This window comes from Nuphar pumila, chromosome 4, assembly GCF_984573655.1.
Source record: "Nuphar pumila chromosome 4, dmNupPumi1.hap1.1, whole genome shotgun sequence".
Taxonomy (NCBI): domain Eukaryota; kingdom Viridiplantae; phylum Streptophyta; class Magnoliopsida; order Nymphaeales; family Nymphaeaceae; genus Nuphar; species Nuphar pumila.
The window spans coordinates 682,618-708,675 of record NC_143252.1 but is presented as its reverse complement, the minus strand read 5'-3'; the positions used below and the strand labels follow the sequence as shown (position 1 = coordinate 708,675).

The 26,058-nt window shown below is 39.9% G+C and overlaps 1 protein-coding gene across 1 annotated transcript; it reads left to right on the top strand.

The window, feature by feature from the left end:
* Positions 1–624: 624 nt before the first annotated feature.
* On the top strand, positions 625–23,945 carry LOC149839002 (endoglucanase 12-like). Its single transcript, XM_090002197.1, has 5 exons — positions 625–1,121; positions 1,638–1,945; positions 2,915–3,512; positions 4,435–4,607; positions 23,394–23,945. Exons 1-5 carry the CDS (start codon positions 740–742, stop codon positions 23,793–23,795), a joined length of 1,863 nt encoding a protein of 620 aa, XP_089858323.1. The 5' UTR covers positions 625–739; the 3' UTR covers positions 23,796–23,945.
* Positions 23,946–26,058: the final 2,113 nt, after the last annotated feature.

The following is a 26,058-nucleotide window of genomic DNA, read 5'->3' as shown; positions in this document are numbered from 1 at the left end:
AGATAAAATAAAAAATGGCTACAATTATTAATAAAAATCTATTTCATATGGACAAATCAAACTATTTGCTGCAGTCAGGGCTGGGCTAAAAAAATGGATAAAAATCTATTCCATACGGAATCAGGGCTGGGCTAGGACTGGGCTTATAAATTATTATTATTTTTTAACTGGGCCAGGAGGCAGGACTGGGCTACAGCCCCCCCCCCAGCTCCGCCTATGCTCATCATCCCTGTTTAGATTTGTTGCACTGGGTTTACTTTATCCTATCATATTAGTTTTGACTTTCTTAAAAAAAAAAATATTTTGACACCGACTAGAAGCACGTATGATGAAACACCAAATAATAAACCTTGAGGGAGAGAAAAATAAACCAAAAAAAGCATTTGCTCAGCTGAAGGTTAAAAAGGTAAGGAGTGGCCCGTCCAAAGTGTCGCTGTCATTTCTTGTTCCTCCTGGCCATGTAGTAGGCCGACTTTTCGACGAACCTGCTCAACCCGAAAAGATACGCTGAAAAATAAAAAGCATAAAAAGGAAGTCAATTTCAAAAACAAGCGAGTAAAGAGAGAGCGAGAGTGGTTTAAGTAACCAGTATTATAAAAGGAGGACGGCAGAAGCAAGTCAGGAGGAGGTAGAGGAAGATCACGCTGAACAAGAAGCGAGAGGTGGCGAGCATTCGACGAAAAGGCAGAGAGAGAGAGAGAGAGAGAGAGAGAGAGAGAGAGAGAGCAAATAGGATAGGATGCATGCTGCAAATCACTGGGGTGGGCCGTTTGAGATCCATGGGGAGCCTGCTGGCGCCGAAGATGGGAGGAGCAGGAACATGGATATCGATCCGGCGGCCCTTTCCTCTAACCATCATCTGGACGAGACGCAACAGAGTTGGCTCTTGGGCCCTCCAGATCAGAAGAAGCAGCAGAGGAAGTATGTCAATTTGGGGTGCGTGGTTTGTAAGCGCAAGGTTTTCAAATGGACCGTGTGGTCTATCGTGATCGCAGTCGTCTTCATCGTGTTGCCCACCGTCATCGCCAAAAGCATACCAAAGAAGAAGGAACCGCCTCCTCTTCCTGACAACTACACGCTTGGGCTTCATAAGGTTCTTCTCTTCTTCAATGCACAGAAATGTGAGTGACAGCCCCACCTCTCTCTCTCATCTACACGTTATGGTTGTTTTTGGAGTTCTCAAAATCTATCGAGTACGGATCCCATCATTTGACATAGGATGGGTTCCGTCCTACATTCAACCCTAACCGTGCGATCAAAGGCTAAGCTTGGCTCATATTTTCACCTGGATGTGGATTGATCCTAACCGTCCAAATGCTTTTAGCTGAACAGCTAAGATCAATATAGGATAGGACCCATCCTATGTCAAAAGATTGGGATCCTTTTTGTCCACCCTACCATCATTGACAGCCCTTCTGTATCATTGTCACCATCCTCCATGGTTGCATTGAAAAGTCACCTTCGTTATCATTTATTCTCTCTCTATTTTCTTTTGAATTGGACCTTCTTATCGTCGTTAGTGGTACGTAATTATTTACAATAGCACAAAGTCTAATTGTCCAGGGCCATCATCTGCAATAGCATGTATCATGTTAATCATCACGCATCCATAGATAACTTAATTTGGGGTTTGGCAGCTGGGAGATTACCGGCGAACAATGGAATCTCGTGGCGGAGGAATTCTGGCATGAAGGACGGCTCTGACCTGACGGACGTGAAGGGAGGGCTGGTGGGTGGCTACTATGATGCGGGTGATAACATCAAGTTTGGTTTCCCAATGGCCTTCTCCATGACCATGCTCAGCTGGAGTGTTGTGGAGTATGCAAGCAAGTACAAGGCCATGGGGGAATATGACCACATAAGAGAACTCATCAGATGGGGTACCGACTACATGCTCCTCACCTTCAATTCCTCTGCCTCTACCATCAACCATATCTATAGCCAGGTACATGTAACCTCTACTTATGATCTTACCAAAAGGATGAAATAACAGCTTAATTTCTTAATCCAAGCAGTTGCCCAGTGGAACGAAATATCATCTTTTCCTAACCAGGTTTATCGAAATAGAATATTAAACAAATCAAAGTGATTGTATTGATGTATTCCATGGGCACTTGGGTTCTATGTTTTATCAAGTTCCGTGTGTATGTGTGTTGTGTGACCGCTCATGCTCGTTTCTTTTGGCTTGGCCAAGGGAGAACACCAAACCCCCCTCCCCCTCTTTACCGATCACAAATTGGCAGGGATCTGGTTGGTAAATCCCTTGAGGGCCCCCCTGCCCATCTGGGAATTCACCCAGCTTTCGCATTGTGGCAAGGAATCACCGTGATGGGTTTCAAACTCGTGACATCCCAAGCACTTACTGACATTTAAAAGTCGCCCTTACCTATATATGAGCAGAGTCATTGTGAGCGTGAGCGCCTCATGCTCATTTGCACATGCTCTTTTTTTTTTTTTCTTTTGTGCATGTGTCTAGGGTGACCCACAAAACATTCAATGTAAATATTTGTTCAGAGAGAGAGAGAGAGAGAGAGAGGATCTTAATGGTTGCCTGTTTGTTGGACGTGGCTTAACCTAATGATGTTTTTGCAGCCAGTCACTTGAACTTGGCATCATTATTTGCAAACCAGCTAAGGCAATTGATCAAGCGTTCAATGCATCGCTTCCTCATTTAGCTAGGCCTATTATAATTAATTAGCAGTTGATTTTTTCTCCTCTTTTTTTTCAGTGTAAGGAACGAGAATCAATCAAAAAAGAAACGGGAATCAATTAATTCAGCAAAAAATTAAATGGAAAAAAGAAGTATCTTGTATTCAATTCAGTTGTCCTTATATATGATATTGACATATACTAGTTGCATAATTAATTATGAGGTTGAACTAATAGATGTATCCTCTTGTCTACATATGTGTAGGTGGGAATTGCCGTAATCGGAAGCACAACTCCGGATGATCACTACTGCTGGGAGAGACCAGAGGACATGGACTACGCTCGTCCTTTCCAGAGTGCAGATTCTGGCGCGGACTTGGCGGGAGAGATGGCGGCAGCATTTGCGGCAGCCTCCATTGTATTTAAAGATGATCCTGTCTACTCCAAGAAGCTGGTGGGTGCTGCTGCTACCGTCTTCAAATTCGCTCGTGATGGTGGAAAACGCAGCACCTACAGCAAAGGGAACCCGGCAATTGCAAACTTCTACAACTCCACAGGGTACTATGACGAGTACATTTGGGGTGGTGCTTGGCTGTACTACGCTACCGGAAACATGTCCTACCTTAGCCTGGTGACTAACCCAGGGATAGCTCGCAATGCTAAGGCCCTTCGGAATGTCCCAGACTTGGGCGTCCTCAGTTGGGACAACAAGATACCGGCAGCCATGGTGCTCCTGACCAGATACAGGATGTTCTTGAACCCGGGTTACCCCTACGAGGAGATGCTGCAGGCTTACCAGAACCAAACGGGCATCACACTCTGCTCTTACCTGCAGCAGTTCAACGTCTTCAACTACACCAACGGTAATTAATTAATTATAATACAGTAGACTGACTTGCCTCTCTCTCTCTCTCTCAATAAACCAATAAATAAAACTCTTGCTTGGGATCATGTAAAGCGTTTTATCTAAAACGATCAAAATAAAAGCCACTAAGACTTGTACGGAATAATTTTGTTTGGTGTGGTATTATGCCAAAGAAAACAGAGGGGTCATGTCTTGTTGTTTTACAGTGGCTTCGTAAAACGCCGCTTTACCAGATCCCATTCTTGGTGCAGGGTGGTGTCAATCTACTTTCAGCATTTCTTTTTTTTTAGCTAGATGGGATTAGGCAGTCCCCTGAAGACATTCAGTTACTTTATGTATTCTGTCCATGCATGGTTACTGTGGGCGTACAGCCAACGGAAAAAAATCTCTTATGATATTTTCTAGGACGATCAAATCCATAGTGATGTCCCCAAACCCCAGGGTAGGGTTCAATGACTAACATGGGGACTAAGTTCAGTATGTTTGGAGGAGTCGATTTTTTATAATCAAACAAATTAAGGGAAGTGGGCCTGCGTTGCGTGTGTGAGATTGCCAGTGAAGCCAAGAAGCTGGAATGAAGCCAGCAGGGGATACAAGAATTGGTTAAATGCCTGCTGCCTATGTGACAAAGGCCAATCACATGACAGTATTATGAATGGATTTTGCGTTCTGCTGTTGAGGAGTTCATGAAATGCTGTCATGGCCTGTGGAATGGTATTATGTGATTGGCCTTGTTGTGTTACATAGGAAGGCATGCACTTGAGCAAGCACTGGATCTCCTAGAGACTGAGGCAAGATGTAAACGCACGGCATTGTGATCAATGGAGCCTGCATTCGTTTAATTTGATCTCCGTAACATTATGTTCATAATCTGAAATTAATGATGCCTCGGATGGGGGTATATACTTGAATTGGTGCAGGTGGCATGATCCAGTTGAACCATGGTCGACCGCAGCCTCTTCAGTACGTGGCAAATGCGGCATTTTTGGCTGCCATATACAGCGATTACTTGAACGCCACAGGCATTCCTGGTTGGTATTGTGGTCCATATTTCTTCCCTTTGAAGGTTCTTCGAGATTTCGCCACCTCTCAGGTAAACAACAGCTCATCCCCCATCTCGTTCACATGCATTCCCAATGTGCTCCTCTGAATTTAATTATTAGGCGAAGGCTTCGCACCTGATTAACAGAGAGAACGGATATATATGGTCAGAGGCAGCTCTAATAAATTACCGTGAGAGCTGCCTCACATCCACAAGGATGAATGGTCTCTCAAACACAATGCTTTGGGTTTATTTCAAGTGCTCATTTGGTGTACTCTCTAGATGCCCTTCATCCAGGGTATCAATGGTTGGGGAAAAAAAACTTGTGGGGTCCATCTAAAATATAAAGAACTCTTTCATAGTGTTTGGGAGGCGGTTCATCTTGTAGATAAACAGCCCGCAGCATAGAGAGAAGCACTGGAGATTACAGTCAGGGCTGCCTCTCACCCGATCCTCTCTCATCAATATATACATATTCATTGGTCAAATTGGCAAGAAGTCTCAATCAGGGGTTCATTAAAAAAGGTGGGTGGCAAGCAACACAAAGGTTGGCTTAATTTAGTCTAAGGCATGCACATTACCACCCACGTTGTGGCAACTACCATCTTTCTTTGATTTACAATATCGCCCACGCATGGATGGCGCTCGCCTTTCTTTTTTCCTTGGGAAGTGCCCATCTCACGTCTACCATCGATCCGAATATTTAATTAAGTGCCCCATCTACCATTCATAAGTTTATCACGACAATTAACTAAAGTTTTTTTTTTTAGTTTATGAATTGCATAAATAGCTATAAATGAGGTTTGTATACTCAAATCGAGATTTATGACCATCCATACTTTTACCCATTAATTCTAACAGCATGGTCATGTAACTAAGCAAAAAAACGTTCTCATTTGCTCTAACTAGGAAAAACTATAACTGAGCTTTTATGGCTTTAATTAAAAAGAAAAATCAATTTCAGATGGAATGTTTGACTTGCGTTGCGAAATAGTTTTACTTTCCTTTTTCTTCAAAAAATAAAATGCAGATAGAATATGTTTGGCAGGTTTTGACTGTTGCAAAATAGTTCCCTTTTTTTTTTCAAAAGGCAAGCTGGACTTAGGCAGAGCCCTACAAGTTTATTATTAGTGGTGAGTTCTCAGAAAGGGGGTGCCAATTAAGGGTCCAAGACTTCCTCACCCTCGCTCTTGCCAATTTAGTACGAGTCCTGGCCAAAAAATTTGTATAACAAGATGCTTTTACAATTTGAAATCTATCCAGTCTATACAAAAAATTAATGAGATTTTGAGGGGTTTAATTTCCTTCTACTATTCCTCCACTCCAGAGGCCTCCTAATCTCGCCCACCAGATCTGCTCCCCAACTTTCCAAAACGATATTGCTGCACTCTATTACCTTCAAAAGTGCATGTAACCAGCCATTCCATTCCCTGCCCCTAAGGAGCCTGATTGGGAAAAACATCCAGCTTTGATGAAGTTACCCTTCACCTCCCTTCTGTAACAAATATTGGGAGATTTATAAAAATCTCATGTAACATCGTGAGAAATTGCCCGAAAGTTTAAAACGGCAATTTCTTGCGAGATTTTCAATCTGTGACAAAATATAGCAATATTTACAATTTTAGCAGATGTTTATCTTGAGATTTTTATTTTTAAATGTGTTTTATTTATATTTATATTTTCCTATAAAAAATATTTTTTTATATTTTTAAATTTATTTTTTATTGCCGAGATTTTGCCAGAAAAAATGCTAGATTTAAGAAAAATTTCAAAATCTCCCGAGTTTTTTTGACTCCCGAGATTTTGCATTTTTAACTTTTGTCACTATGCACCTCCCTAATCGTGTATCCCATATGTATGTCATGGATATTAACCTTTGTTTATCCATCAGGAGGTGCCTTCCATAGATCAAGTCAACCCTAGCGCATTGCCACTGGATGTGAGGAGTGTTTAGTAAGGTTCAAAACATGGTTTCTTACATCCATCAGAATTTCTTTCTCAAAATCTTCCTTCCAAACCCTGCCCTCAAATATAGCTTCGTTCATGAGCTTCCAGATCTTCCAAATCACTATATATGGAAGGATAGCATCCAACAACGACGAAATTTCGAGTCTTTGAAACATACATTGTCACAAGAAGAGGTGTGTTGAATAGAGGTGCTCCCTGTCCATCTCTTATAGAATATCTCCACCACTTTCCTCCAATACACGCTCAACTCTGCTGCACTATAGAAAGATGTGTGGGCCTGTTTTTCTCTTTGTGATAGCACAAAGTGCATTGGCTAGCCATCGAGACTCCTAATCTTTCCTTCATACACGCTCAACTCTGTGGTACTCTAGAAAAATGTGTGGGCATGTTTTCTCTTTGCGATAGCACAAAGCGCATTGGCTAGTCATCGAGACTCCCAATCTTTTGAGTCTATCATGTGTGAGTAGGGGTGTCAACCTGTCGGGTTAGGATAGGACCCAGGTGGTATCAGACTTGGACCCAGTTTTCAGGTATGGTACCGGGTCTGGACCTGAGTCTAATCGAGTCCACTATAAGAAAAACCATACCCAGACCCGATAAAAACTACATGAACCAGACCCGGACCATACCCGGTAAAACTATATTTTTATTATTTTTATATTGAAAAAATGCAAGTCTTAATCGGGTCGAGTCTGTGTCTGGTATAAAATTTCACAAACAGTACCCGAGTCCATGTATTAATAGGACCTTCAGGTCTTATTATTTATCACTATACCAAGACCCTATAGGGTTTGGTTCGGGGCAGATCCAGGTAAACCAGGGTTGACACCCCTATGTGTGAGGAGTTTTTTATCCGTTGCAAAGCGCACAGTGATTGCTGCTCTGGGGAAGGAGGTTCTTTTTCCACATCATCTTAAAGATCGCATCCACCTACCCCTTCTCCCTTACTGTTTCCCAAACTGCTGTTAACGAGAACTGCCTGGATTGGTACCATACCTTTGCCCATGCCTTCTTTTGCCCAATCTTCCTTCCTTGAGAGGTTTGTAAACTTTGCTCCATTCCAAAAGGTGGACATGTTTTTCTTGATCCTCCTCCTTCCACAAGAATTTACGCATAATGGATTCCATCCCTTTCAAGACTGCTATTGGCAATCTAAAAACTCAGCATCTAATACACCGGTAAAGCTGAGAGAACAAAAGACTTCATCCTCTCCTGGTTTCCAGCTGCTTTCCTAATTTATCCATCAATGGTTGACACATTAATCTCTTCAGGGCCCCTCAAAACAGGGGGAGGCCTAGGTATTACAAGGGAAGTGCTACCGATCTCCAGCTACTCCAGCTGTAAATCTGAGCTATACTTCTTCTGTCCAGGTTTAACACTACAAAAACCGACTTATATTTGCTAACTAATAGGCCAGAGGCGTCTTCAAAATCTTTCATCAACTTCACAAAATTGGAGATAGACTGCTTGTGATCCCTCAAAATAAAAAAGGGCGTCATCCACATACAAAATATGACGACACCTTCACTTTCACCAGGTAGATCGGTCTGGAGTTTGCGGCTTTGTTGAGGTTTCTGGTGAGCCCTTCCATGACTAATAAGAACAGATGCAGGTGTCACCCACGTAATGCAGGAGTGACCCACTTACAAGGACTCCTCTAGAGGTGTCCTTATCCGATAAGCCCTACCATTTAGAGGGAACAATTATCTTAACTAATCACATAATTAAAGTTATAAAAGAGGTATTGATGAGAGACCCCCATACGGTGCAAAAAATAGCAAAACAATAACACAGCTGATTGCTCTTGGATTGGATCGTGCTCACCATCGCTGAAAGGCATGCACACATTGAGGGTAGCGATCGGCTGGGGAGTCTAGCATCTTAAAGATTATACATATTTTGTTCACTAATCGACCATTATCAGACGAACATGGGCGCTTCAGGTATTTTTCGTCTCTCTTTTTGCGCAGACGCCAACATTGGGTTATGAGTCCACGTCACACTTTTTTGCTACACGGGTCTGTTGGTGTTTTTTTGTGACTATCCTCACGGGGCACCGCAGGTTGGCTGCGGGTGTGGGTGCATCGGGAGCATCCTGTTCATGCTCCCGTTCTGCTAATCTGAGTATCCCCTCGCATAAACGGCTTTCACCGGGATGGAAGGGGTAACCGGCTCATTCCTGTTGTCGTCGTCGACTGTCACCATGGGGCGACAACGTTTCCAGCAATGCTTTCCAAGAAAAAAACAAACAAACCACATAAGGATAAGTTGTGGGTTTTTTTACCAGTGGTTGTCGGGCTGCAGGGACTTCTATTGTTGGATCGCCACCGAGCTAAAGGGGGTTGTTGCAAGCTGACGGCCTCGTCGGTGCCGCTGACTGACATAAGCTTTTGTTGGAAACCCTAATTAGAGGATTTTCTGTCAAAGGGTTTTCGGCCATGGAGGTGTCACCGAGATGCGTCGTTGGGTAGAGATCCTCTCATTGGTCGATTCACGTGTGCCGTCGGGGTGTCAGGCAAAATAAACAACATCCGGCGTTGGTCTCCCCCCCCCCCCCCCCCTTTCTCTGCAGTTTCCCATGTGGCCGTCGGGCTGCAAGGGGATCTGCCTACGCCAAGGTCATCACAGAACGCTGCCGGTGGAGGGTGAGGTCGCCAGATTATTGATGATTACTGGCGACGACAGACACTGTTGGGTTTCGCCAAATCGTCGGTGTCCACCCCTTTCTTAGCCGTCGGGATGGGGTTTCGGAGACTATAGACGTTGCCTGAGACCGTCGGTGGTCGTGGGGGTTGCTGCTGCTGGCAGTCTTTCGGCCAGCCACCGGTGTGGGTCGCCGGCAGGCGACGTGTCGGTGATCGGCGACACATAGGTCACCACAAAACTTGGTGAAAAAGGGCATTCGGTTTTTGAGAAAACCGAAAATTTCGGTTTTCACAGAAATTGAATGGCTTTTTGATTTTTTGATAATTTGGGTACCGGGTCGGATCCAGTGTACCGACCTAGTGGTGGCCTGATCCAAACCCATTTCAAGTGGATCGGGCCTGCCATTTTCTTTGGATCGGACCTGAACCCATAATGGTTTCGAGTCTGGGTCTGATCCAGATAGATCTGGGTCCAATTCGGACCGGGTCAGACCCGAGTCCAGTTTGGACCGAGTTCAACTCGAGCTATGTTCGGATCGGATCCGACCCAGATACATTTTGAACCGGGTCAGGCCCATGCTTTTGCAGGGTTGAGGCACTTTTTTGGCCTGAACCGGATTAAAAACTGATACGGTCTTTTTTTTAGACCGGTTTAGAGCCATTTTTGACTGGTTCCTTCCAGTTTTTCACTGGTTCTGATATGCTAAGACCATATTTTCATAAATATATGAAGATACATAGATTTTGGCATACAATTATAGGGTTTTATGAACTTTTGTTTTTACTTGACACTGATTCATAAGGTTCAGAACCGGTTCGGACCCTTAGATGACCGGTTCGGGGATGTTTCAAACTGGTTCAGGGTGTTTTCAGACCGGTTCCTGCTTTAGGACCCCAGGTTTTACCCATTTGAGCTTGTTTTGTTATTTTCATGCATTTTATTTGTGATTATACATGCATTAAGTATAATTGATATTGGAATCAAGGATACTTAGATAACTTAGTGAATTCATGTTGCCAAAGTAACTGGATGCATCTATGTCGTCAATGGTGTTCTATCATACAGTTTTATCCAATATTAATATTATACTTAAATTCATGAAATGATGAAGTGACCCAAAGAAGATTTCATCGTATTTGAAATTTAAGTAAGGTAAAATAAAGCAAGTGTGTTGGGATGTATTGCGTATGTGCATCAAAGGTGACATGTGTTGATGGTCTAGCTTCACATGAGCTTTAATTATACCAGCTATGGTCGGTAGGCGTAGGGATTACGTGTGTCAAAACTCTTACCAAAGCAGGACTTTGATGACCCTCTACACTCGCCCGAAAATAAGCATATTAAACACTACAAGAAACCTGTGGATTAGCGACGACCAAAATCCGTCGCTAATCCAATGCTAATTTGTCGTTAAATAGTTTAGCGATGGATAACTTTCATCACGAATTTTTCGACGCTAAGTAGTGCCAAAACTTATCCGCCGCTATTTTCGTCGCTAATTTATGACGAATTAGCGACGGACATGATCCATCGTGAGTCCTTCGCTATTTTAAATTAGCAATAGATAATATCCGTCGCTAATCCGTCGTTAAATTTTTTTTTAAAAAAAAAAAAAAATTGCTCTCTGCCGATGCGTTCTCCGGCAAGGAGCATTTTTTTTTTGCACAGAACCAGCACGTTCCAGCGTCGGGATGCTCTTCCACAGCGATCCAGTCACGACAGACGTGGATGGGAATTGATCTCTGGGGGCCGACGCCATTGTCACGCCAGAAGAGGACGATCTTTGCAGAGGAGGAGACGCAAACGGGCCTGAGGACGAGCTTCGCAAGCCTCGCGCGGAGGCCCACAACAGGAGGAGACGGGGATGGAGGATGGAGGTGTCGTTGGTGCCCGAGCAAGAGGAGACGGGGACAAAGGGATCGCTGCAGAGCGGCATGCAATCTGAGACAGAGCAGAGCCCACCGGAGTCGGTAAGGATGTTGGCATTAACGGCGAGGATGTAGGCCATGGTGAGGAACGTCGTCGTCCTTGCCCTGATCTCGGTGGTGAAGCTGGACCTGCGCTCCTCAAGCTTGAAGTAGCAACCCACCCTACTCCTGCCCACGTCGTGGTTCAGCCGGCTCAACGCCCTCTTCCAACTGCCCTCCGTGGTGCGAGAGTCTGTTGCGCATTGGCAGAGGAAGGGCGGAGCTTCTGGCATCCTAAAAAGTGCCTCAGGTGGGGACAGTTTAAATCAAACGGGGGGAGGAAAAAATAGAGGGAGGGAAAATTTCGAACGAGGGGAGGGAAATTTTCCAGCCTCAGGTGGGACAGTTTAAATTGGAAATTAGCGGTAGAATTACCGAGGGAATTTTTTCGTCGCTAATCCATCGTTAATTAGCGATTGATTAGCGACAAAAAAAATCCCTTGCTAATTTCGTCGCTAATTAGCATTTTTTTGTAGTGTTTTGGTGACAAAAAATATTGTCGCTAATCCATCGCTAATTAGCGACGAAGATATTTATGTCGCTAATTTTGTAAATATTTTGAATGTTAGCGACAAATAGTTTTCTCTCGCTAATTCATCACAAATTTGCGACGAAAAAAATTGGTCGCAAATTATCGTCACTAATTAGCATTTTTCTTGTAGTGAAAGACCTTTTATTTATTGTTTTTTCTATTAGGTTTATCTCGTATATGCTTCTATTTTATACATATCTTTTGCTATGCAGTTTCTGGTTCTGTGATTTTAGATGACTCGAATACTATTCTTTTTCTTGATGGATCTAATTTTAGTGATTGGAAAGAAACTGCCCTTTTCACATTAGGGTATATGGATTTGGAATTGGCTTTAATAAAGGACGAGCCTGCTGCCCTGACAGATCAAAGCACTGCTGAACAAAAGAGTGCTTTTGAGAAGTGGGAGCGCTCAAATAGACTTAGTGTGTTGCTTTTACAATCTAAGGTGGTTAAGAATATTCACAGTGCTATCCCATCATGCAGTATAGTGAAGGAATTCCTGAGTGCCATTGAAGCACAATTTGTCAGTTCGAATAAGGCTAGGGCGAGTACCCTAATGTCAAAACTCATATATATGAAGTATTCTGGAGGGAGTAATATTCGTCAGCACATTTTGGAAATGAGGAACATAGCGTCCCAGCTGAGTGACATGAAGCTGACCATTTCTGACTCATTCCTAGTGCATTTAATTTTGGCATCCCCACCTATGGAATATGGTCATTTTAAGATCTCTTACAACACACATAATGATGAATATACGTTTAATGAACTTATGTCCAAGTGTGTTGGGGAAGAAGAGAGATTGAAAGAAGAGAAGGCGCAAAGTGTACATATGACTTCTCATAGATCCAAAGTAGGATCAAAGAAAAATGCATTTAAGAAAAATGCTAGGAAAAAGAAAAAAGGAGAAAAGTTATCTCAGAGCAAGCAACTAGATTATGCTCCCATAAAGTGCTTATTTTGCAAGAAGAAGGGACACAGGAAGACGAATTGCATAAAGTACAAGAAATGGTTAGAAAAGAAAGGTAATTTGTCATTTTTTTCTCATGAATATAATTTATTACATATTCCTAAAAATAGCTGGTGGATTGATTCTGGTGCTACTGTTCATATTGTCAATTGTTTGCAGTCGTTCCTGAACAGAAGGGAATCAACAATGCATGAGAAGAGCATCTGTTCAGAAAACAAGATGTGTTCACATGTGAAGGGTATTGAGACCTGCATGATCACTTTAGATACCAGCGTAGATTTGAATCTTCATGATATTTTTTATGTTTTATCATATAATAGAAATTTAATTTCAATTTCAAGGTTAGATAAATTTGGATATTGTTTTAAATTTGAAAACTCAAAGTTATTCATATACATAAATTCAATTGAAATTAGTTCTGCTTTTGTTTATGATGGTTTATATAAATTAAACGTGAAGATCCAAACTCAAGAGTCTTTGACTTCTGAATACGTGTTGGTTGAGAATAAACGTAGCATGATTGATGATAAGTCCTACATGCTTTGGCATCGAAGGTTGGGTCATATCTCTGAAAAGAGAATAAAGAGACTCATGAAGGAAGGGATCTTGAAATCCCTAGATTTTACTAACAATGACCCGTGTGTTGATTGCATAAAGGCTAAGCAAACAAACACATGTAAAGAGGGTGTCAAACATAGTAGTGAGATATTGGAAATAGTCCATACAGATGTATGTGGACCATTTACCCCTTGTTACATAGGCGAAAGATATTTTGTCACATTTATTGATGATTATTCTAGGTATATGTATATCTACTTGATTTATGAAAAAATTGATGTTTTTCAAATTTTTAAAGAATTTAAGAAAGAAGTAGAGAAACAAACCGATAAAGTTATTAAGATAGTCAGGTCTGGTAAATGTGGTGAATATTATGGTAGGTTTACTGAGATAAGACAAAGGAAAGGACCATTAGCGCGATTTCTCAAAGATGAAGGCATTGTGTCTCAGTATACCATACCTGGTAGTGCCTACCAAAATGGTGTAGCTGAGAGAAGAAATTATACGTTTAAAGAAATAGTCAGAGACATGTTGAATTATTCAACACTTTCCATCAAGTTGTAGAGTGAAGCCTTAAGGACTGCTGTGTATATTTTGAATAAGGTTTCTACGAAATCTGTACCTAAAACTTCCTATGAGTTGTGGACAGGTAGAAAACCATCAATGTCTTATATGTACATATGGGGATGTTCTGTAGAGACTAAGTTGTATAACCCCCACATTAAAGCCTTTGATTCAAGAATAACCAGTGGATATTTCATTGATTATCTAGAAAGATAAAAAGGATACATGTTTTATTGCCTATCTCATTCACGATATATTGTTAAAATAGATAAGGTAAAATTCTTTGAAGATGGTTCAGTCAGATTAAGTGCACTTTAAAATCTTGATTTTGAGAAAATACAAGATTCAGTTTCATTACCTGTTGAGGAGAACACCGAGTATTACCATATTGTTATTCCTAATAATGATGCGGTTGATCTCCCGGTTGTTGATGCACAAATCCAAAATGAACCTATTATGGATAATGCAAAAGAACACAAATAGGATGAACATGTTCAATCTGAACCTGTAGAAAATTTGTCATACATCTTGCTTATGTGGTGTACCTTCAAGAGCCTGATGATTTCATAGATATAGATAATGACCCGTTGACTTTTATGGAAACAGTTGAAAGCAAATAATCTTCGCACTGAATAAAATCCATGAAAGAAGAGTTTGACTCTATGGCTAAGAATCAAGTGTGGGATCTTGTCGAGTTGCCTATAGGAGTAAAACCCATAGAGTGTAAATGGGTCTTTAAGACAAAAAAAAACTCCAAAGATGACATAGAGAGACATAAGGCAAGATTGATTGCTAAAGGATTCACCTAGATGGAGGGCATTGACTATAATGAGACATTTTCTCATGTCTCAACTAATGAGTCAAGGAGGATAATTTTGGCCCTCGTGCCTCATTATGACTTAGAGCTATATCAAATAGATGTGAAAACAACATTCCTCAACGAGGATCTGAATGAAGAGGTATACATGGAACAACCTCTTGGTTTTTTTGAAGATGATCGTTTGATTTGAAAGTTTAACAAATCAATATATGAACTTAAACAGGCCTCCCGAAAGTGGTATATTAAATTATTACATGTCATCGTGACTTTCGGGTTTATAGAAAACATCATTGATCGATGTATATACCTTAAGGAAAGTAGGAGTAAGTTCATCATATTGATATTGTATGTAAATGATATATTACTTGCAACCAATGATATAAAGTTACTTGTATAGACAAAACAATTTCTTACATCATATTTTGACATGAAAGATATGGGTGAGGTTGCTTATATACTTGGCATAGAGATTAGTCGAGACAGAGCAAAAGGTTTTTTAGGTTTCTCCCAAAGAACCTACATAAATAAAATATTAAAGCAATATGGGATGGAAAATTATTCTCCTGGTATATCACCCATATCAAAAGGTGATAAATTGACCCTAAAGGATTATCCACAGAACGATATTGACAAAGCACAAATGAGTGTTTATCTATATACATCAGTTGTTGGCAGCTTATAATACGCGCAGACTTGTTCACATTCAGATATTTCCTTTACAGTAGATATGCTTGGTAGATTTCAATCTAACCTAGGCATATCCCATTGAAAGGCTGCTAAAAAAGTCATACGGTATTTACAAGGGACAAAAGATTATATGTTGACGTATCATAAGGTTGACCACCTTGAGGTCATTGGCTACTCAAATACGGATTTAGGAAGATGCTTTGATAGTAGAAAGTCTACTACTGGGTACATCTTCTTACTTGCTAGGGGCACGATCTCTTGAAAGAGTGGGAAGCAGACGACTACTGTTATTCACACCATAGAAGCAGAGTTTATAGCATTATACGAGACTACTTCGCAGGCCATATGGTTGAAGAACTTCATATAACAGTTAAAGGTAGTTGATTCCATCGAGAAACCACTGAAGATATACTGTGATAATGAAGTTGTGGTATCTTTTTCGAATAACAATAAAAGTACTACATCATGTAAGCATATGAAATTAAAGTATTTTGTTGTTAAAGAAAAAATATAGAATCATCTAGTGCATATTGTTAATATTGGTACCAAAAAGATGATTGTTGATCCTCTTACTAAATAACACTAGGATTGTATTCCGAACATGTATTGGTGATGAGTTTGTTAAACTCTTTTTGACATATGCATTGAATAAAGTGATCATATACAGTTTTGATTTTCATTATGGTTGTTTTGTTAATCTCATAAAGATTAGAGATACAAAACTAAGGATATATAGAATAGATTTATAAAGGCCAATTTATTCATTAAGTCATTCTCATAAAGTTTTTGATTAAGAGTTTATCGCTGAGACAAGTGAGAAAATGTTGGAGTCAACCATGTACAAGGACACCTCTAAAGGTGTCCCTATCCAATAAGCCCTACCATTTAGAGGAAAACTGTTCCCTAATTAAAGTTATAAAAAGGGTATTGATAAGAGACCCATACTCTGCAGAAAACAGCAAAACAATCAACATAGTAGTTGATTGCTCTGTGATTGAATCCTACTCACCATCGCTGAAGGGCCTGCACTCAATGAGGGTAGCAATGGAGTTGAGTGTCTCATAGATAATACACATTGGGTTGGTTAATCGGCCATTATCGAACATGACCCCTTCAGGTATTTTTTGTCACTCTTTTTGCGCAGGCACCAACAACAAGGACATTGGGTCTCTCTATCTCAGCACTCTGCTACTCAAGAACTGCTTACTAGGATCCCCGTTTACGATGACAACAAAGGATGAGGTATGTAGACGCATCATAATCTTGTTCACCCATTCTTCGGCAAAACCAAACAGGAGGAGGGTGCGCCGTAAGAAACACCACTCAACCCTATCGTAAGCCTGAATCAAATCTGTCTTGAAGATGATGATGATCTTTTTTTTGTGTTGTCATTGAGTCCACCAACTCGTGCAATAGGAAGATGCTATTCTGGATTCCCCAGCTTATAAAAAATGCCCGTTGGTTGTGGCTGATAATAATACGCTCTAGGATCCCGCTTATTCTGGTAACAATAATCTTAGTGATGACTTTGTACACAAAATTTCAGAGACTAATCGGTCTAAACCGACCAAAATTAGACCAAAATGATGTTAGTGCAATTCACTCTCTTCAACAATTTTCCAGTAGAGAAGAAATTCCTGGCTGCTCTACACAAATCGGAACCCACAATCTCTCAGTACATGCAAAAAAAAAAAGGTCGTGGGGAATCCATCTAGGCCTTGGACGTTGTCTGCTTCTAGATAAAAAAAAATCGCCCCTTTGACTTAATTTTGCGTCCTGGACTTTTGCTAGAAGGCTCTGATTCTCCTCCGTTGTCGATCCCAAAGATGAATGGCGGTTGAAATTGTTTGATCGGTCCCCTACAACAACAACAACAACAACAACAACAACAACAACTACGCCTTCATCCCAAAACAATTGGGGTCAGCGATATGAACCAAAAAAGAAATTCATTTTGGGTCTTCCACATGAATCCTTTTCCTCCAATCATTTCTATCCAACGCCATGTCCTCGGTGAGGTTCAAAGCATTCATATCCTTTCCTATCATCTCCATCCAAGTCTTCCTAGGCCTACCCCGACCTCTTTTAACTAATATATTTTCCCATTTCTCCAACCTTCTAACTGGAGCATCATTAGGCCTTCGCCGAATATGTCCAAACCACCGTAAACGATTCTCTCGCATCTTATTTTCAATGGGTGCAACACCTACCTTCTTACGTATCTCTTCGTTCCGAATCTTATCTTTTATTGTATTTCCACACATCCATCTAAGCATCCGCATCTCAGCTACACTCATTTTTTGAATATGATGTCTCTTGGCAGCCCAACATTCCGTACCATATAGTAAAGCGGGTCTAATAGTCGTCCTATAAAACTTTCCCTTCAACCGCAATGGCATTCTGCGATCGCACAGCACTCCAGTAGCACTTTTCCATTTCATCCACCCAACCTTTATCCTATGATCCGTCCCCTAAGCTCTGAAAAATACCTTAAAAAAACTTCACTGCTTTTGCCAATATTTCCTCGTGTCTCAAGTACTGATCCATCCTCCCTGCATATCATGAGAATCTGCTTCTTCAACATGTTCCGTTTGACTTGAGAATGGAAGAAGTGTTCCGATCCTCTTCAGTTAATCATTTAACTCGCTTTTTGCTTACACATCATTTCCTCCATTATCAGAAGGGATTGAAGCTCCTCCCTAAGGTCGATTTCTTTGTACAGGTCCTCGGGTTCTCCCTGATTATGCTGCCTTCTGACAGGCCTCCAACTCGGTAGAAATCTCCTTGACGTACTTAGGAATATCCCCGAAAACTTTCCTGGACCATTCCACCAATCTTCTTTTCAATTCATCCAGGCAAAACAGGAGCTTAAACATGTGCACCCATTAAATGTCACTTGGACTATGGCTCCGCTCCGCACTCCCCATGCAATGACCAAAAATTTAAAAAATTTGAAGGACGATTTAAAATGCTTACCAGGTTGGTTGTTGATCAAGACCCCATTGTGATCCAAGACTATTCGGGGGATTAGGCTTGCTGCCAAATTGGGAAAGGCTACCATCCAATCAGAGTTGATAAAGCCCCAGTTAAGTCTGCTCACTCTGAAGCCCGCTCTGACCTGATTGTTTTGCAGAATGCCTTCTCTTGCATCCAGGTCCATAAGGCCACACGCTTCAATTGTGGAATTAATTAAATTCATCACTGTCAGAGTGTCAGGATGGGGAATCAGGGCATCTCTTCTCTCCAGAGGGGATCTCATAGTGTTCCAATCTCCAGTTATAATCCATGGAATGCCATGTGGATAGCAAATCCCATAAACTATTCCTTAGATTGGGGTCATTATGGGCATAAACTCCTGATACGAGTATCAACTTCTCCTTTCCTTCATCATTACCGTCACCAATTAATCCGTGACGAAGGTCAGCTCCACCTTGACCACCTCTGGCCTCCAAAGACAATAAATACGATTGTTGGAAGATACTTCAAAGTTCCCTGCAATACAAAAGTTGGAAAATTCGTTTTGAATTTTCGGCAACACATCGACTGTGATTTGGGTTTCCAGAAAGGAAACCAAATCCACTTTACTCCTCCTGAAGAGTCTCCACTATCTGTCGTCTGTCTCAGCTTTTGCCATGGCCTCTAATATTCCACAACTGCACTCTCATGGATGGGCGTTTGGGGAAGTGTGTTGTTCTCTGAAGAGCCATCAGAGCCTCCCTTCATTATATCCTCCGTCTGTCTCTCCCTCCAAGAAAAGGGAGGGGTCTATCATGCCTTCTAATTTCCTTTTCTTCCCTGCATGAGGGTTCTTGCACCATTGCCCCGCCAGGTTGCTTAGGTCTCTGAGGATATCTGCTCGCTCAGCTTGGTTGCATTGGCCTGGTTGTTGTTTGCGAGGTTTACTTCTAGACCCTTCGTTTTCCTTTTTTTTTTATATCGAATTGGCAGGGTGCGATGGGATACACCTAGGTTTGAAACTCCATCCTGAACTATCCGAGGTATACAACTTGCTTTAAAGGAGAACCCTAGGGGGATTCCAGAATACTCCTCCTGCCTGGGTACGAGACTGAGCAGGGAACCGCTCATCGAGGTTGAACTGGATCTGTGGGACCAACCATTCCCTTATCCTGAAACACTGCCTTCCTCGTCTCGTTCCTTGGACTAGATGAGCCTGCCATCATTACCGAGCCTACCTGGGCCTCTGTACGTGCCTGACGTGATGTGACCTTCTGATCCCCACCCGTCTTCCTACCACCTATGGCATCCTTTTGCTGCATGGCCCCCTGAGTAATGATTATGTTTTTCCCATTGCCTTTATTCTTAACTCGTGCTCACCTCACTGGTTCTCTTTTTTTTTTCTTTCTAAAGGTGATTTTGTAGCAGAATATCATTTGTAATTTTCTTTTTTCATGCGTCAGGTTTTTGGTATCTTAATAAGTTATAAAATCAGCAAACATACATGGTAGAGATACCCTCAGGCTCCATTTTTGGATCATAGTAGCATATTTTTAGTTCCATGAACTCCCAACTTATTTAATTGAAAGCAGATCTAGTTCCTGAACTTGGTCAAGTTACAACCAGTATTGAAACCTCATTTGACCTTGTGTAGGCTTTTTCATCTTTTGATCTGGATTTAATAAACCATAGAGCCTTGATTAAAGTATTGCCAGTTGCAGTTTTGATTAAAACACAGAAAGCTATATCTTCCGCCAGCTAACATAAAAATTCAAGCAGATTCAATGGACCACATTGAACTGTAATTGAGCGTGCAAAGAAATGATCCCCATTGAACTGAAATAAACCCCAAACCATTGAAGAGAGAGAGTAGGTGGTAGCTGCCAACCATTTTTTTTAGCCTACTGCCAGCGGCTTTCCAAGGTTTTTTCATGTGTTTTACATGCCAGACGCAGATGGGTTTTTATAATGTTACAAAAGATCAACAGAGTAAGGTTTTTATAAATATTTAAGGCTTAAAAAATCACATGTTTTATAAAAAACATGATCTTGCTAATGTTTCCCAACAAATCGACCATGCCAAATAAATTTTGACGTTAAGATTTGTAAAAAACAACCCTAAAATGCTTGGCCAAAAAATTAGAAGTCTACTACCACTTTTCTTATATATATATATATATATATATATATATATATATATATATATATATATATATATATATATATATATATGAGAACTACAAATATGAGAATTTTCAAACACATTTTTTTTTCAAATCCAACCATGTGGATGTGCCAGGCATGGTCAATTTGCTAGGAATCAATCATTGTATCATGTATTTTCCATAACAAAATGTGATTTTTGAATGCTTGAATATTTATGAAGATTATGAGTCATTGATTTTGAAGGCTTAAAAAAATCTCATTTATGCATCAAAATGGGATGATTCAAGAGAGGGTTCTTATAAAACAAAGCATGGGGTTAGATTCAAATGAAAATAACTATATATATATATATATAAAGAGAGAGAGAGAGAGTGAGAGAAATGGGTTAGTGCTAAATCAAACATGTTAAATGGATTTTTCTGATCTTTCAATATTTTTTTCATAGTTTCAACCCCATAAATGTGTTGAGCATGGTCAATTTACGAGAAATCCACACTTGGATCATGTGTTTTCGATGAAAAAAATGATATTTGGAGTCTAAAAAATGCACAAAGATTTTGGACCGTTGATTTTTTGAATATTATAAAAACCCACCCATGTGTCAGAGTCGAGAGATGATCCCTATAAAATCAAGTACATATGTCACATATGTACGGTCAAAATTTAAAAATAAAATGAAAAAACTGAAATACTCATTTAGCATGGCCTCTCTCTCTCTCTCTCTCTCTCTCTATATATATATATATATATATATATATATATATATATATATATATATATTCACTAAAAATATAAGAACTAATGTGTGAATTGTGATTTTCATGAATTTTTTGTTCTTTTCTTTTGAATCTAACTATTAGGATGTGAGCTACATGCTTGGTTTTATAAGAAATTGCTCTTGAATCATTCTATTTTGATGCATAGGCGAGATTTTTTTAAGGCTTTAAAATCAATAGCTCATAATCTTCATAAATATTCAAGCATTGAAAATCATATTTTTTCATAAAAAATATACGATCCAATGGTTGACTCCTAGCAAATTCACCATGCCAAGCACATCAACATGATTGAATTTACAAAAAAAGTGTTGAAAATAGCCATATTTCTAGTTCTCATATTCTATTGAAACACACACACACACATATATATATATATATATAGATAGATAGAGAGTAGGTGCTTGCCATACATGCTTGATGGGTTTTTTTTGCTCTTTTGGTATTTATTTTTTTTGCATTTCTGACCCCATAAATGTGTTAGGCATGATTGATTTACGAGGAATCCACACCTGGATCATATGTTTTTTATAAAAAAATTTATATTTGGAGCCTAAAAATTTTACAAAGATTTTGGACCATTGATTTTTCGAACCTTATAAAAACCCACCAATGTGTCGGAATCAAACACTTCAAGAGCTGATCCCTATAAAATCAAGTACATAGATCACATTTGTATGGTTAGAATTTAAAAATAAAACAAAAAAACCCATAAAACCATCAAACATGTATCACAAGCACGTACTCTCTCTCTCTCTCTCTCTCTCTCTCTCTCTCTATATATATATATATATATATATATATATATATATATATAGTCTCAACAGACATTTGTTACTATCAACAGTATGTACAATCTATTAAAAAACCACTATAGTTTTCATATTTTTTGACTTTTTATAAATCTGATGCTGCGGTCTGATGTACGTAGTTTGTGGAGTGGAAATTAAGTTTTAGATCATGTGAGTATTCCATGGACACATGTTTTCAAGAATTAAATGACTTAAAATCCTACCTTTTATGCCAAAATGACACAAACCAAGATCCAATCCCTAGAAAATAAGCTATGCTGAATGCATCTGCAGGGTCAGGTTCACTAGACAACAATGCTTGCCATTATGATTTCAAACTATGTATAGGGGTCACACCTTGGATCATACTTCTTCGACATAAAAATAAGATTTTTGTCATGAAATTTCTATGTATTGCACCTTGTTGGTTTTTAAAGCCTCTCAAAAACATATTTACGAGTTCAAAGAAATGATCAACCTATTCTCCATGAAATAAACCATGTAATCATATTGGTAAGGTCAGATTTAAAAAAGGAAATTTGAAAAATGTCAACAAACTGACTTTTTTTTTTTCAGATTGGATATATGACACAAATAGAGCGCTTTGTTTGATAGTTACCATATTTTCAATCATGCGTTGAATTTATTTTTCCACATAAAGCGTGGTTTGAGCTTAGCCAAGCTGAAGGCAGCCCAAAGTTGGTTGGCCCAATCCTACTGGTTCTGTTGCCCGGCGAAAGGTGTGCTACATACAGTCAGCTCTTGTGTGTACTGGATCATGAGACCAAGCCTAGGCCCAAGTAATTTTACGAGTGAAAAGTGCTGTACTTGGGGCATATTTTGAGTGCGTTATCAGGTCAGAGCGACATCTGATGGGTTACCGTCAGATGTCACCAGGATGCCTTCCATCCATGCGATGAACTGCATCCAAAACACCATTGTTGGACTCGGCAAGACAACATGTAGATGGGTCCCATGTTTTATTTTTCAGAGCCGATGATGCCTTAGATGCAGGGCATCTGTGACTTCCAAAATGAACGTCTGAAAACACTGATCCAACAATGGTGACATCTAACTATAACCCATCAGATGTTGCTCTGACCTGATACGCACGTCCATCTTTTAGAGCTGATAGGGGCGTTGAGAGGGGGGAAAAGATCATATTGCACATTTCAAATGTGCGCTGCCCCAGAGCACCCACCATCTGCTGTTGGGTCCCACAGCTGACAAAGCTGTACAGAAAAGATGGAGGGTGCCCAGGTGCAGCGGCACATCAGAAACGTGCAATGTTATTGCAACTGATCCAGTCTCTGTGAGGAGAAACCAATCCAAAATAATTGAGTCTTAATTACCGACAGCTTTTTGGTGCAGCGCTGGTGTTAGTTCTTTCATGCCATTCTCTCTCTCACGCAAGCACTGACTACGATGATGTTGCAGATCGACTACATCATGGGTTCGAACCCAAAGAAGATGAGCTACATAGTGGGATGGGGGTCCAACTACCCAAAGCACGTCCACCATCGTGCAGCCTCCATCCCTTGGGACAACACTAAGTACACATGTACCGGTGGGTGGAAGTGGCGTGACTCTCCCAATCCCAACCCCAACCTCATTACGGGTGCCATGGTCGGAGGCCCCGACCGCCTAGATGACTTCCACGACGTCCGCAGCAACTACAATTACACTGAGCCCACTCTTGCCGGCAATGCTGGCCTTGTCGCTGCACTCGCTGCTCTTTCAGGCAGTGCTGGTGGAGGCATCGACCACAACAACATCTTCTCAGCAGTGAAGCCGCTCTACCCAACCACCGCGCCTCCCCCTCCACCATGGAAGCCATAGAGGAGCACCGCCAAGCCATGCAAAAACTTGCCCAGACTTCAGCTGGGACCAACTCTATCCACTCACTAACCGAGCTTGCTGGTTTATGCCGAGTGGAACCTTCCCAATACTTTTGTCATTGGTTGGTGTAATAATAAATTTTACCTGGTACATCCTAGGGGTGGACCCACCAACCACAGTATTTAATTTTTTGTAGTTTTTGTCACTTTAAATAGAAAAACGTTTGTACACGCGTGAGTATATTATGATCATAGTGACAAAAGTTTAAAACCGCAATTTCTCTATTGTGAATTTCTCGGGAGGTTTTCAAGTTTTTTGGCAAAATCTCAAAAAATTATTAAAAAATCAAATAAATTCTTAAAAAGATAAAAAAATAAAAATTCTAAACAAAAATAAACTAATTACATAATTAATTTTACATGCAAAAAATTATAAAATTTATTTTCAATCCTACTAACCATATCCAAGAAGCATCGTACAATAAATATGTAAAAAGTATCAACTAAACTATCAAACATCAAATATGTAACTAACAAGTATCAACTATCAACTAAACCAACAAACATATATATATATATATATATATATATATATATATATATATATATATATATATATATATATATATATATATATCAAATAAACCAACAAACATGAAATGTGTAATAAGTATCAACTAAACCATCAAAGGCATCTTTGAAAGTAAGAAAAACTCTCACAGGAAAAGAAAATTTTGCCTATGAGAAGTACTTTTGATATGATATATTTTCTAGAATAAAAAAATTTCATGTGTTTGGGTAGCATGAGAAAAATAAAATGCAAAATCTTAAAAAAATGGAAGATAAGAGGAGGGGGTGGTAGCTGTGGAGCTTCTCCGATAGGGTTTTTCAAGAGATGGGTGAGTTTCTTCGGCACTGTTTTTTGTGAGGTGGGTGATGGATGGTGGGGAGGGTAGTTTTGTGGGAGGTGAGTGATGGTGGGTGGTAGTATTGGTGAGATGGATAGTGGTGAAAAATCATCATAGGGTGGTGGGTGGTGTAGCTTCTCCAATACAATTTTCTAGGATGTGGGTGATGGTGATGAGATGGATGGTGAAAAATCATAGAGAGGGCGGTTTTTCAGGAGGTGGGTGATAGTGGGTGGTGGTGGTCAAGATGGATGGTGACGGTGGTGAGATGGGGAGAGGGCTCACAAAATTTTTCTGAAAACATTCTTCCACTTTTTGGAGGAATGTTTCCCATCAAAAAGTGTACCTTTTAGGAAAGACTCAATTTTTTTTCTCTTGTTTGGATCGGTTGAAAAAACCATACCATTTTTTTTACTTTGTATCACTTTTCCCACATCTTTCCAACTTTCAAATGTGCTCCAAATATGTAAGAAGAATCAACTAAATCATGAAAAATTAATTATCAATATTCAAGTATCAAAACAAAAAGTAAATGATCACAACTTCATAAGAAAACAAAAAGATTCAAAATTATAAAAGAAAACATTTACTTGCTATTGGCTAAAAAATCAAAGGTGGAATCAAAAGTGTTTTCATCACTTCCTTGGCTTTCAATGTTTTCATCCTCCTCCTCATCTTCTATTTCCTCTTCTTCATTTTTTTCTTTAATTGAGCCATATGCAAATGCCTCAATGTCTTCATATATAATAGGGCGAGAATCTTTTATTTTTTTTTTCAACTGAAGTTTGTTGCATGTACATGTTTATACGCACATACACTAAGTCAGTAAGAGTTGTTGGCTCAAGACAATTTCTTTGTTTGGTATGTGCCTCTTCAAATGCGCTCAAAATTCTTTCACATGCAGATGCACTGCATGGTTGACTAAGTATTTAGGTGCTAAATTTTGCAAGATGTGGACATTTGCTCCACTCATTTCTCACCATATCTATAATAAAAATAAAATCAAGTAATAAAAAAGTGATAATATATTTTAAAATCAAAAAATTTACAAAATGCAAATCAAAATTGAAACTTACGTGGATGTGCAGTACGAAGAAGAGATATTGTAATCTCATTGAAGATCCTTGGATCTTTTGAATGATAATAAGTTAATTCTAAAGCAAGATCATTCTTTTTTATTTCTTTGAGCATTTTTTTTAAATTCAAATCCAACCTAATAGTAATTTTTTTTTAAATACAACTCCATCAAAGTTGATTAATCGGTATGAGTTTTCAAGTAATACTTGCTTGACAATGTAGGGTTCTTCCCAATTTGGGCATCACTTCACCAATGGGTGTGAGTCCCACATAGTGAAT